The 14927-nt window shown below is 44.0% G+C and overlaps 1 protein-coding gene across 2 annotated transcripts in view; it reads right to left on the bottom strand.

The window, feature by feature from the left end:
• The window catches only part of LOC147692459 (mitogen-activated protein kinase kinase kinase kinase 5-like), a 742536-nt gene that overhangs the window by 50378 nt on the left and 677231 nt on the right, over positions 1-14927 (bottom strand). For both annotated transcript variants that reach the window (XM_086938659.1, XM_086938658.1), the window contains exon 30: positions 8009-8079. In XM_086938659.1, coding sequence (XP_086794785.1) covers positions 8009-8079 — 71 coding nt within the window. The remainder of the gene's footprint in view (positions 1-8008; positions 8080-14927) is intronic.

Here is a 14927-nt window from a genome sequence, read left to right as displayed (position 1 = left end):
TGCAGAAAACTACTCAAGATTTGGCTCTTCCCCAAATAAGCACCATACGCAAACAGAAATTTACAGCATATCCCTCTGTATACAAGTATTTTATCTTCACTATAGATATGTACCTATCTTTGTGTATTACTTTGTATAAACATGTAAAATAATTATGTTGCTGAGAGAAAAATAATAATATTAAATAAATAAAAATCATCTTTGGTCTACATGTACATACGACCATTGTGCATCTATGTACCTTCCATGTACTTGGATCTGTGTGCCTGTTACTTTTCTCCTGAAAAATCCTATCCAATGCACTACCCTATTTCTTATCCTGTGCCTCTATCCATATCTTAAATCTACATATACTTACCTCCTTTATGTATCTATATACTTTCAATGTAATTATGGATCTATATATTGATCAATTTCTTCTAATTTAGCATTTCCAATGCACTACCCTAATTCTCAGCCTATACTTCGCTCAATATATCTTCTAGCCCAACCTTTCTGACTCATCTCAAACTTCTTCTACTACTCCTTCCAATGCACTACCCTATCTGACATCCTATACATCTATCAATATATCCTCTACATCCACTCTCTCATTTATCCCAAACCCCATACCACTACTATATTTATTTTATTTATTTTTGATTGCCAAAATAACCCTTTCTAGACTCTCTCCTACTCTACCCCTCCTTGCATCATCTGACACCTCTTTTACTTTACCGATCCCCTAAAACAAACCTTTCTAAACTCTTTCCTCTGAGTCCTCCCCTCCAAAACTCCTTTTTACTCATCCAAAAGCCTCCTCCTATTGCTAAGAGCTAAAAACAAACAAAAAAAAAAACATTTCACTCTTTTATCCCTCCACTATCCTTTTCAATCAAAATTAACAGACTAACATGTTCACTTCTCAAATTCCATATTAAACTATACTAATATACTACCCAAATAACTGAATAACATATCCACTACTCAAATTACTTCATATTTTTTTACTATACTAATTTTCAACAGTAATCCTTTATGGGTTCTGGAGTGGCGTGCTACTCGCCAGAAAAGCGATTAACATCCATCAGGGGTAACAAGTGCTATATGAATGCAAATCTTTCTTCCCCTTTTATCACTCAGCTATCCTTCTCACTCCAAGTAACTGACTAACATCCACCACTGAAATTACTTCATATTTCACCATATTAATTCACCACTAATCCTTTGTAGACTTCCTGAATAGCGTGCATCAACAAGCGCTATATAAATACAAACCTTTGTCCTCCTCTATCCTTCTGCTATCATTCCAAATCTAAATAACTGACTAACCTATCCACCACTTAAAATGTGCTTGCATGTTTCACTATACTAATTCAACACTAATCCTCTATGGGTCCCGGAGTAGCGTGCTACTCGCCGAAAAAGTGCTTCGACGCCTCGTCAGGAGTAGTAAGCGCTATATAAATGCATTTACAATACAATACAATACTTTGAGGAGAGGACGTGGCGTTATGTACGGAGCTGCCCACTTTGGAACAGGGAAGTTAAGTTCGAATCTCGGCGTCGGCTCAACATATTGTGATTTGGTGCATATCACTTAATCTCCCTGCGCCTAAAAAAAGATTCTGACTTTGAGTAACGTTACTGGTGCTCCTGTAAAGCGTTCCAAAGCCCATGGGCACAATTTGTGCTATATAAAACTGCCCCAAAAAAATACTAGCGGAGTCTCTCTGAAGAGTCCCTCGAAAACGAATACTTCAAGGTTTCTACAGACTGGACTTTGCTGCCACCTAATGGTTAAGCCTTCGTAAGAAAGGAACTTATATTGAAAATGTAGTGCGGTGTCCCTTCAGTGTCAAGGACGCCCGCTTACCAGTGGTGGCTGGTGACATTTCAAAGTGGTGAGGCGTAAAATGGATGTCATAGTGTAGCGCAGCGAGCGAGCGAAGCGAGCGAGCACGACCAACCCAAGGGGTGTTCGGGGGGGTTCTCCCCCGAGAAAAATATTGAAAAAAGAGTGCACAAATGGTGCATTTTCAAGCAAATTTGAGAAAGAATGAAGGTTAATAAAGCAATTGTGAAAGTGCAGTTATTACATTAATAAAGAGATTTCATATAACATAGATAGCTGCTTATTCAGTATAACCACAGAGCTTCATAACAGGCTTCGCGATACAATGCATTTATGAGTATTTCACAGATGTTTTTCATTTAACAACTAAACAGGTCGCAAACTAGCAGCAATTAAAAAACATATTATTCACTTTCTGTAGATGCTGAAAAGCAAATACAACAAAATGTAGTTGTGTCAACCAAACACATAGACTGTTAATCATTAAGAACCACAGGCCTAGGATCATATATAAAAAAGATTCATCCTGTGACATCAGTGTCAAGTTGTGCAGCCTACAGGCTTCTAAGTAACATACCATAATGTGTATTTGTAAAGCGCACGTTCACCCATAGGTCTCTTAGCACTGAATAACAGATGTTAATTGTTACCCAACTCAATGGCACTCATTTTATCATGGTGATATTACTCTTTCAGATGTTTAACTGGATGTATTTTTTCTTCTGACTTCTTAAAAAAAAAACTCTGGAAAAACAATCTGCTGTACTTTTTGGGGCACTTTTATATAGCACAGCCACAAACTCAACCCTGAAGCAATTTACGAGAAAGAAACCCTGGTTACATAACACAAGGGGACAATGTGAGTGCATCTACCATGGCCAGGCATTAGTGACCAATCCACATACAAGGATGAAGACAACAGGACACATATTATACCTATAACACACCCTCAACCATATAAACCAACATTGATCTTATTGTAGGGGTCTGTGGCCAAGATGGAAGCAAGAGCAGATGATCGGCGTGAACGTGTTTTCCTGCCCAGTGCCTGGAATTGGTACAGCTGTGCTGTGAGCTGTTCCATGTCGCATAAAAACAGTGCAGCAATAAAGCGGGAAGTGCTAACAAGAGGAATACAACACGCAAATATAAATACCACTGCCCTCTAAAAAACACAAAATGCCGCTTTTCTGTACCCCTCACACACTTGTGTATGCAAAAACAGAGCATCAGATTGGAACGAAAAATACCCCGGTAAGAATCCTTCTTCAGAAACCATGCCGTCGACAGCCGTGACCTCTGCGAGTTCTCCATATTTACCCGTAATTCATAATTAACAAGGACAACATTAGACCTGCCACTGGAGGGTTCCGGGCCTTATTTCATTCTAACTGGGCAGTGTTAATGCTGGAAGGGCTCCCAGTTCAGCGATTTTAACATTTCAGGAAATCTTGGCGTGGCAGATGGCCCTCCGCGCACTTTATACTCCGGGACGCTACAGTGCTCACACAGGCAAGCCCCAGATAATTATTCAGCTCTTGTTATTGCTGTAGCACCTGATCCCCGAGCAGCTGGAGCCCTCCGCAGGTTAGTACAACTGTCAGACGTCAAGGATTCGCTTCTGATACTAGTAGGGTTAATGCCTGGCAGAATTACTATATCTGGTTTGTACCTTTGTCTCACACCCCACTGACGATGGCCCGGCCGATGCGATGATGATGCCGATCGGACTCACAGACGAGAGACTACTCACTCAGTCACAGTGGGACGGGACGGCTCAAGGTGCCACGTGCCCTCTGCACTTCACAGGGCCCAGATCGATGAGATCAGGACTGTCGTCGCGTCGGAACTTGGTGCAGAGTGACTGACAGTACTGGTGGTGACTGTGAGGAGGAGGGAAGACTAGCAATGCCGAAATGACCCAATTACTGCATGGCTTAACAATAAAGCCATACAGTGATTGGGCATTGCTAGTGGACTCTGGGCGGGACATCCCACGCGGTGCCAAGTCAATCATGCCTGCAACTGAGTGCAGACTAGACTGGCAACCGTGGAACCGCCGCCCTACACTGCAATGATGTTGCAGCACTGCAGCCAATCCTGGCACTGCTATATTACAGAGAGAGGCTCTCTCTTAAAGACAGCAGCGCCAGGATTGGGGTGTGCTGAAAAAGTTGCCACCCATTTCTTAACATTGGGGTCTGTGTTTTGCGCCACGCCTCCCAGTTATCTCTATCTTCCTCATTAAAGTGCACTGTTGTGCATATGGGGGTTCTTGGTCGTGAAAGGCAGCGCCCGGTCAAACCAACCCGCCATGCGTACAGTGTGCTTGTGCCGCACAGTGCGCATGTGCGGGCCGCGGTATGAAGTGCGAAGTCTGTGTACATGAAAAGCAAGCCAAGCCGGTGTGACGTGACGCCGCCACGCGCTTTAAACATTTTGCGAGCATTATCTATTGACATAATTTATTTTGTGGCAGCGGCGGCTGTGGGGCAACGCCCCCACTGCCCCAATGGACAAGCCGCCACTGCTGCTTACAAAAGGTATGCCGAGTGTTCAGAAACTTTTTTTTTTCTTTTCGCGCGGTTTCTTTACCTGACTGACCTTTACGAAGGCTCTCAACCGGGTGTTGGATGGCTGTTTCGCGCCTTGAGACTTAACTCATTTCATCCAGTGACACCTATTATAGTGTCCACCCCGAAACCCATGTATTACCTGTTCAGACCTGACCACTATATGAATTGGAGAAAAATCGATTTGTAAAGAAAAAGTCTTTCCTGCATCAGTGCCGTGTTCATGTATAATGCTTACTGGCGTCCATCACTGAATATAAAACGCGTGGATCGTTTTACTCATAGACAGCTTCTAATTCAATACCTAAGAATTAGGTTTGTCCTCATGGTGACATCATATTGAAGTTCCTTTGATACTCATAAAATCATCTTGCCCTGAGGAAGCCCGATCTGGGCGAAACGCGTTGGCTGTCATCTCTGTCAAGATTATGTTTTAAGATTGAAATAAAAATTGAAGAATCACTTGAAGGATCATTACTCTCTCTTTTGTGTGAACATAGATAAACATTCTCCTGAAAATTACTTAATATATGTACTGCACTGTATATTGTTGCCTCTCTGTTCTTCGTTTGTATCTCAGAAACTTGTTCTACCACTGCTTATGCTGTACCTGATATGCATGTATGAGGAATTACTGCACATATGCGTCATGTCCTGAGTCTGCTGGTTCTAGAGCTGTTTCAACTACAACCGCATGTGCTCTATCTGGGAAGTAAACAGAAAGGTGGAACTGACGCTGATGCACCAGCGCTGTATGTTTTAATGGGAAGCTTGCATTTCAGCTGCCCATGTTGTACATGTGTTCTATCTGATGGAAGCTTGCTTTGGTATTATTGGATCTGAACAGATATGGGAGTGAGATCTTGTACCAACCACGCTGTACCTGTTATAAAAGTGTGATGTTAAAGACCACTGCTTGCATCATGGATACCACGGCTGAATATCAAGGAACCAATGCAGCATCTGTTCAGTGGAGCAATCAGTAAACTTACAGTGCTAAAATGTTACTGGTCGTGCATGAAGGAAGCTTCCATTGCCTCAGCAGGAGATTTGGTGGTTCTTTATTCAAGGAAGCTTGCATAGCGGCTGAGGTGTCTTGCAAGTATATGTTATATATGTGAGGAATGCTTTTTACTACCACCACTCATATTATCATCTGTTGTGTGTTTGAGGGACGATGACATTGCTATTGCCTGTGCAGTGCCTCTTCTATGTGAAGGAAGCTTGCAGTGCGGTTGCCAATGCAAGCCCATGTTTTTCGCGCGAGGGAAGCTTGCAATTCAATCTCCCATGATATATCGTGCTGGGGTGCGCGCTATATATGTTTTTTTGTGAGGGAAGTTTGCACTGCTTGTGCTCTTGCTTCTAGGAATGTGAGTGAAGCTGGAATGGAGTGGAAGAGAGCGGACTCAGACCAGAATTGCCACTTTTCATCACAAACAGAACCTTCTAGAGTGAATGACATTCAGAGATTTAAGTGGGATTAAAAAAGTGTGGGGGGTCTCTAAAAGGCGCGTGGCTTATGCAGTTATAGCTGCGGCTTAAACACATAGGCCTGTTTCTATCAAGGTTTTGTATCATACTTGCCCCTCGCAAGGGGCCGCAAAGGCGATGCAAAACCTAAGTGAGGTTTATGAAGCCGTGCAAGCCCACCTAGCATGGCTTGAAAAATCCAGAGTAACGCAAAGCAGTACAAATCGTTGCCTTGCGTGACTCTGCAGCAGGGAGACATTCCATGGGAGGAGCGTGGGTGTTCCTTTGCTTCCGCCCATGGATTTTGTCGCATTCCCAGTTTTACTATTAGTGGTAGACCTGGGGATGACTCAAAATGCTCTGCTGCCCCCCCAGGTGAGGCATAATGAGGAAAAATATCTTTATTTCTTCTTGTTGTTTCCTCTTTCTTCATGTGCTGCATACTGCAGCACACATAGAACGAGGAAAATGGAGCTCTGGATTGTTTTGTACAGGATGGTGTTCCTTCCTTTACAAAAAAAATCCTACATACAGCACAGGCACCCTTGCAACATGACACAAGGGAGCCTGCATTGACATTAGGCTGTCAAAAGTGCACCAGCGCTAGGAAAGGACATGAATGTGCCACATAAAGGTAAATATTGCACATTCTTGCCCTTTCCCTTTCACGTTGAGCTGCATTAAAGAATGATAATGCTGCCCACTACTCTAAATTTCTGTGATTCCCACAGTGTGTAAACCGACTGGTATTTTGGTGTGTCTCTGAGATTTATTTTATTGTATCAAGATATATAACACAACAACTAATGTATACACCTAACACCACCCAGGGCTATTGGCATTGTCAGTTGTTGTCTGTGTGCATTCTAGAGAGAAGTCAAGGATTGGATAACCGTGTATTCTGAACACTATACAAGAGTAGTATACTGCATGAAAAAAATACAAAAACACAACATCCTGGGAATAACTAACAATATAATGTAGTGCAACATTCAGTAAAACGTGAAATATAAACAGGACTTGGGCCCGATTTAGATCTTAGCGGTACTACCCTCGTCCCGCCGCTACATTGGTTCCAAATCCTTGGTCAAGCTGGCAGCAGTCTGTCCACTGTATTTAGATGTTGTGGCAATAGACAGGTTCCTGCTGCAGCTGCAGTCTTCTCTGCTGGCTACAGTACTCCATCGCCATTAGGCTGACAGGCTTGCCCCAAACCGATTTGGATGCTCCTGTTGTACTCGGAGGTCCTGGCGGCAGAGTCCTGATGGAGTGAGGTCATGGTGGTGTGGAGACAGGTAAGTACTAGTCATCATTATATCATTCCGCATATATGTTGTGATTTTGTCAATATGTCTATGTAGGAAATGTGGAATGCCCATTTTATTTTATATGTGACATTGCACACCAACAACATACACACACTGTTGAATGTACACCCACAAATTCTGGCGACATCGGAGTGGCTTAGCATTGTGATGAAGTAGTAGTAGGACAGGGAGGACCTGGACGATGGGGTACAAGATGGAAATAGAAGTGGGAACCCCAAAAAAGTTATGTTTTTACCTCTTTTCCTTCGATTCCCCCAATTCGGGTTTGGAGGTGTTCCCGACAAAGTTGCCTTAACAGAAAGGCACATAGTAATCAGCTCGGCAGTCTTTCTGACGGGACTCCGCCCGACAACCGATTTTGCTTAGAACTCCATAAACGCGGCAAAAAACATTCCTGGCAGAATTGGTGGGACTCAGGCAGTCTTTCATCCAGAGGCCCAACAACATCTAAATACCGCGAACGGACCGCCAAGTCGTTGAGCAGGAAGACACTCGAAAAGGCGATGGACCTGATCCACCAAATCTGAATCAGGAACTAAATTACTAACATGATTTACCTGAATATTTATAAAATGAACTGTTCAGAAATCATCAGTGTTTTCCCATTACAATAGAGAACATGAATAGAGGGCACAATATGGACCTGTTTCAATGTCCGTTCTAAAATACTACAGCATCCTAGACCTAGAGGGCCCTGGCTTACTTAAAGCCCTGATAACATTTCAGCTTCGCACACTTGAATCGCCTAAGTCAGGATTCTCTTCTGTCTTCTACAGGTTTCCAAACCAAGCCATACATACCTCTGTTGATGGGTACTCTCGGATTTGCCAGCCATGCTTCCAGTAGGCTTGAATGCTGTCGTTGGTATAAACTGCAAGAAACAAAATTCAAGTCAATTCTGATAGCCCTCATCAACATTATTTTGGGAACAACCTGGGTAGACGTCACTTATTTGTCTTGGTAATGTCATGTGTGAGTTATCACCCGGGCCATTGGAATTATGCAGTTGTGTGGTCATGGCGATTTTCGCATAATTATAGATTAGCCGCATTTAAAGATTTTGAGAATTAAAATGTTTTTGTTTCTAGCTCAAATGGTTTAAAAGTTGCTAAAATGCAGTGCACATGTGGCTGCACAATGGAAGGCCATTTGAAAAGATTTACTGGTTGCTTATTGCTATATTTGGGTGTTAACGTGGGGTGCAACCAATGCCCAGACAGTAATACTATCACAAAGTGTGCTGCTTAATTTGCCTTTTCTTGCTGCTTAATTTACTCAACCCTGCCGCATAACTTGGCCCTCCTCTGTCGCATAATTCCAGTGGCCCTGGCTATCACACTGCTCACATACGTGGTTTAGCGGAGTCCACTGAACATAATGCTAAACTACGTAGCTCAGTAGGCCCATTCTCTGTATGCCCGCCTGTCATTGATTTAATCACCGCATTCCCTGCATTGGTTCTGCATTCCCTAGTGCCCTCCTGGGCTTGGACACTGCAGGCAGGTTTGGCCAGTGGAGTACTACACAATGATGGGGGTCCCTTCAAGAGCAAGTTGGAGATGCGTCCCTAGAACTTTACCTACACTTGCTGCCACACAGAAACTCAAAGGCCAAGCCTAGGCTACCTGTAGGGGGCAGAATCCTTATAGCATAGGGTCTCAGGTAATGATCCTCTGCTTGGCTCTGATGGCTGGCACAGCAGTGGCGTAACACCGCGAGGGCCCTGAGGACCAGGGGGGCCCCTTTAGATAAAGCAATAGGTGGTGGGATGGGGGGGTCCTGTGGCGCAGTCATGATATGTGTGGCCCTGATGATAGGCAGAGTGTCTGCATCCTGGGCCTTACTTTTGGGAACACCTTCTAGGTTTACTCTATTATTCTTGGTGTAATCACAGCACAGCGTCGCTGTAGAAATAAGGGGTGGTAAACAGCACCAGCAAAGAGCACTGCTTTGCAGTTGGGGTGGGGGTTGAGGGAGGTGAAGAGACAGGCTGCACTTTTTTTGTGTGGGACATCAATAATTCTTGAGCAGTTCCTTTCGCTACATAAATGGACATTTTACTTGGCCTTTCGAGGAAATGAAGGTCACATATGGGAAAGGCTTATTCAGCAGGCAGTGCTTTGCATGCCAAGAGCAATCAATCGTAACAGAGTAAATGTAAGCAATAAGTTTGCAGTAAAATCAATGGTCGAAGTGGGGAGGGACTGAGGGGCACAACGTGCCCATACTTTTTTTAATTTAAGAAAAACTGTTCCCCTACTTCCTATGAAAAGGCAACTGTCCCTGGACAGTAAGGGGCATATTATCAAGAACGGCATTAAAAATTATCGCCACTTTAGCGGCCGAAAATTGCAGCTAAAGCGGCGATAATGGGCTTGATAATATGCCCTTGAGAAATGTTCTGGTGTGAACATGGGTTTCTATTGGAATTCTCCAGGGCATATTATCAAGCCCATTATCGCCGCTTTAGTGGCAGTTTTCTGCCGCTAAAGTTATCGCCGTTCTTGATAATATGCCCCTTAGTTCTGAGAGTTGAAAAGCTTCAGTTAAAGTGTAAGGCAGGAAGTCACCTGTGCTGTGAAAGGAAGGAGGGGCAGACAGCTAAACAAGCCTTCTTGCCTGGACACCTGCTTGCCTTGAAAGAAAAGTAAAGGGAGCTTGGAAGCTGGAATTGGCTTTATTGGATGGAATGATTTGATGCTTCCTGATAACAAAGATGCATTCTTTTTGAGTGGTATATGTGTGTTCTTTGGAAGAGCAGTTCTAAAAATAACTGCACTACGCCCAGTCTGGGTATTCATTCAAATCTATATTTTGGAAATCCTTTTTTATCTTAAACCTTTTTGTGGAATTTATAGCAGCATATCTTATACCGTGTGTAATGCAAGTTTAAAATAATGACTTACATATTCACAGTGCTTTATGTCACAGACTGGGACCTTGTTGCACTAAACCTACACAACTCACTATTCTGCACTGCATAAACCAGGGATACATTCTGTGGCTTTCTGGTTACAGGCACAGACCTAAGCAGTGCACTAACTAATAGAGGTTTCATAATGTATGATAGTGCATTTCCCACTGATTAACTTGACTTGCATTCATTTTTCATTTAAACTATGGTGAAAGACCAAAAAAAAACAACAAATGTATTTCTTTTCCCCGCCCCATGCTCACTCATGCCACTTCCATTTGTGCACAGAATCAGTGTTCCCATACATTGTTCAAGTACTTCGACCACTGGGTAAAACTTACAGTAGGAAACAGTGGTTGATGAGCTCCAGTAAAGAGAGAAGATTGGGAGAAAGCAGGAAAAGTGGTGACAGGGAGAGCAGTGATGTGTTATCATATGTTGCTCCTAGAGTCAAACACAGAACTTCTAGCAGCATGTAAAATTAGCAGAAAATTAAAAAAAACAAGGGGAATTGAGCCACAGGAACGTCACTTTTAAAGATGTTCCTGTGGCACAATGCCTTGCAGTATATGTGGCTTAATGCGGCTTTGTAAATATGCAGCCCTTACGTGCAGGTATCAGCGTGAAAGGGGCGTGCAATGGGTGTTGCTTTGGGTGTTCCACTGCAACACCCATTGTTTTTGATGCGGACTCAGATTTACAAGGAGGTGCAAATCTGTGTTAGCGCCAAAAACGAACACCTTGCAAGAGCAGGCGTTAGAATGGCATATGAGGAGAAATGCTTTTATTTGTTCTTGTTTTTTCTTTTTCCAAGTGTTCTATAGAATGCAGCACACATAGAAAGAGGAAAAAGCCATTAACGATTGTTTATGTGTAGGAAGGGGTCCTTTCCGGAACACACTTGCACCATAGTGCAAGGGGGCCTGCATTTCAGAGAAAGATTGTTTAGGGGTATAAAGGTGTCCCTTCCTGAAAATAAACAATCCATTATGGCTCTTTTTTACTTCTATGTGTGCTGCATTGTGCAGCACACAAAGAAGTAGCAAATCGTCATTATCCATTGATTGTATATGTGCAGAAAAGGACCCCTAGAAAAATTATAACTGTTCTAGCCAACTTCACCCATGCATACCAGGGTTGACATGGGCGAAATAATTACACTTTCAATATTCATGTAATTCTTGAATTTTGCCGTATGTAAAGTTAATGACATTTCTGGCAATTTCACAATATGTATTTTCACGTAATTTGTGCACACTGAAGACTTGGGAGCATATTATCAAGGGTGACGATAGTGAATTATCGCCGCTTTAGCATCCGTTTTCAGCCGCTAAGTAGCGATAATTCTATCACCCTATTAGCAAGCTGTCGCTAACAGCAGTTAGCGACAGCTTGTAGGCGATAGTGAGCAGTTTGGGGCCCGCTTTACATGTCAGCGATATTTATCGCTAATGACATGCAAAGTGGGCGTTCCCAACCTGTTAGCGACTGACAGCAGTCTCTAACATCGCTATCGCCTATTACCAACACAGGCGTAGCGTTGGAAATATTCACTTTAAGCGCGAATATCTCCAAAAACTAACGTCTGCTCAGACCAGTTCTTAGCCATGTTATCCAATGGCAGGTGGATAACATGACTAAGAGCATTTCGTCGCTAATGCGTGAATATCGCTGTATTCTCAGCGATATTCACGCCTTTCGCCGCTATCGCTGGAAAATGTATCGCTTTGGAGATAAACGTTGCTAATAGCACGTTATCTCAGCGATAAATTCCGGCGATGCGCAGCAATAAAAAAATCATCACTAAGCCTATTTAGCGATAAATATCACTAGTTGTTGGTAATATGCCCCTTGGGGGGTGCTGATGAGGTCTCACAGCAAGACGTTTTGTGCTTGAACCAGTCTTCTTGTATTTCTCGATGTTTTCTTTTACACAAAGTGGGTGCTTGAGTGAAAAAAGTCATTTGTGAGACCCGCAAACAATTCACATAAAAAGATTATTTTTACTTAATTTTACAACGTTTTTATGGAATATCACTTTTTTTTTCTTTTAACATAAAACAGGAAAACAAGATAACATCTTGTATACCCCCACTGAATCCTTTCTGTTCACGGAGTACCTCCTCTTTACTTAATTGAAAGCGACCGGCATGAAAATGTCTTGAGAATTATTTTCTGGTATAAGTTAATGTCAAGCCACAAGGTGGCGCTAATACCTAAAGATTGGAAATGTGGGCAGGAAAAGGGAACGAGAAGCGTCAGGATATAGAAGAGACAGGGCGAGTAAATTGTGGAGCTAGAGAGAGAGCGAGACCGAGAGAGAAAGAGAGAGAATGGGAGACAGAGGCAATGAAGTGTTACGTACTGAAAATGATCGGAGTAAATGTGCAAGGGAATGAAAACGTATACACTGAACAGGCCACAGGCAATTTTCATTTTGCAATTTTCCAATCTGCCACGAGGTGGCAGCATTTAGTAATGATTTAAAACAAGACTGCCCAATCATTGTGATTTATGCCCAGAATAGTGAAGAGCGCTTCAGTGGAAGGCAATACAATAGAGAGTGAGGGAGTGAGGGACTAAGAAAATGGAATGTGATGAACACGAGTGTTAGGGTGGAGAAGATGCTAGTGATGAACAAGGAATGAGGGTGACTAATAGGGTAAGTCTGGTTTTACCTGATGTGAAGGTTGAGCTCATCAGCATTTGTAGTTATGCCCTCTTTAGTTTCACCCTTGGGATGACAGTCAATCCTTTTGTAAAACAATAGATTATGGGGCTGTCCAAAAGCACACCATTACTGTATGTATGTCGGTAACATGAGGTCTCCGATAAAAGCTACTGCTCTCTGTAAGCGAGGCCTAAAAAAGGACCAGGAGACAGGCTCAAGCTCTCATGTGCCTTAGCCTTCCAAATGTGTGGGTGTTCAGTTATTTGTCATGGTACCTTAGAAGGCATGCCAGGTCTGCAAACAACAAGCAAAGACTAGAGACAAGGTTGGTCTCTTCCGTTTTAGGTCTGGCGTTAGCCTAGACCTTTATATTGTACTAAAAGTACAAGTTACTTACCTCCGGTAACGATGAATCTGGTAGAGGCGATTCTAGCCGCAGATTACTTAGGGTAGAATTATCCCCAAGCATGAGACTGGATCCGGAAATTTTTCTTTGCCACAGCATCACTGCGCCGGGGGCGGTACCACGTGATTCCATCCTGACGTTGTCCACTGGCGTGACGTCAGGGAGGTCACATTAGCCCCAGCCCCAGCGCGCCAACATCAGTTTTCTTCAGGGAACTTTTCCACGCCACAAAGCGGAGCAATCACAAACAAAAACTGTGAGAATATGAGAACAGTGTGCGAAGTAGCAGATAAACAGAAAGGAAAGATGCGAATGGAGGGAAACAGCCCATTCGGGGAAGTGTCAGGCGCTGTGGCACCGAATGTCATCGAAGGGAAGAGCAGAGCACAGCCACTAGAAAGCAACCCTGCAAGCAAATACAAAACTCTCCCTGGAGACAGAAAAACATGTGAAAACTGTGCAGCAGACGAAAGAAGCCTTCAACCACAGTCCATTAACAGTGAAGGACAAGGAGTCCAGAACAGAAGAGTAACAACAATGTACCCCAAGACAACACCATCAAGGAGAGTCGCGTCCCCTGAAAGGAGCTAAGGCTGAGGTCCAGCCAAGAGACCCCAACTCAGAGGACTGCACATGAGTCAGAAAATCCAAGCCAGGAAAAGGGTGAAGTATGAGAAGGCCCCACACTGGAAACACCAGGGTGTAGGGATGCAGGAGTCCCCATGAACCTATCAAGTAAGTACAAGAAAGGAAGGAGTGGATGCAAACCCACCGAAAACGCGTCCCGCTAGGGAGGAGTGAAAGAGGGCACTCGCAGAAGACAAAGCACCCAGAGGCAGGTGAGTGCGGAAGACCAAGCTAAGGGCCCTCGCAAAACGGGGAAGAAGGGCGGGTCGTGAAGGAATCTGCGGCTAGAATCGTCTCTACCAGAAACATCGTTACCAAAGGTAAGTAACTTGTACATCTGATAGAGACATCTGTCGCAGATTCCTTAACATAGAATAGATACCCTAGCTATACCCACGGGAAGGAGGGTCTGCAAGAGGACCCCACCAGCCTGGACATAACAAAGGGTCCCACAGGGGATGAGTCCGACCTCCCATTCCCTGCCAAAGTCATTGAGAAAGCCGTCAACAGCCAGCTCGCCGCCTTCCTCGAAACCAACAAATCCCTCGACTCCTCACAGTCCGGCTTCCGAGCCAAACACAGCACCGAGACCGCCCTCATCGCAGCAACAGACGACATTCGAACACTACTGGACAACGGAGACACAGTCGCCCTCATCCTACTTGACCTCTCCGCAGCCTTCGACACAGTCTGTTATAGCACCCTTATACAACGACTCAGCAACATCAGAATTCAAGGAAAAGCATTGGACTGGATCATCTCATTCCTCGCCGGAAGAACGCAGAGAGTCTGCCTTCCCCCTTTAGGTCAGAGGCCACCGAAGTCATCTGCGGCGTACCACAAGGATCTTCACTCAGCCCTACCCTCTTCAATGTATACATGAGCCCCCTCGCAACCATCGCGCGACAACACAACCTCAACATCATCTCCTACGCAGATGACACACAGCTGATCCTCTCCCTCACCAAAGACCCAAACACCGCCAAAACCAACCTACACGAAGGGATGAAAGAAGTAGCCGAGTGGATGAAGAACAGCTGTCTAAAACTGAACTCGGAGAAAACGGAAGTCCTCATCTTAGGTACATCCCCCTCCGCCTGG

This window comes from Lissotriton vulgaris, chromosome 9, assembly GCF_964263255.1.
Source record: "Lissotriton vulgaris chromosome 9, aLisVul1.2, whole genome shotgun sequence".
In the NCBI taxonomy this organism is placed as follows: domain Eukaryota; kingdom Metazoa; phylum Chordata; class Amphibia; order Caudata; family Salamandridae; genus Lissotriton; species Lissotriton vulgaris.
The sequence above is the reverse complement of the archived record's forward strand: the minus strand, read 5'-3'. Positions and strand labels throughout refer to the sequence as shown.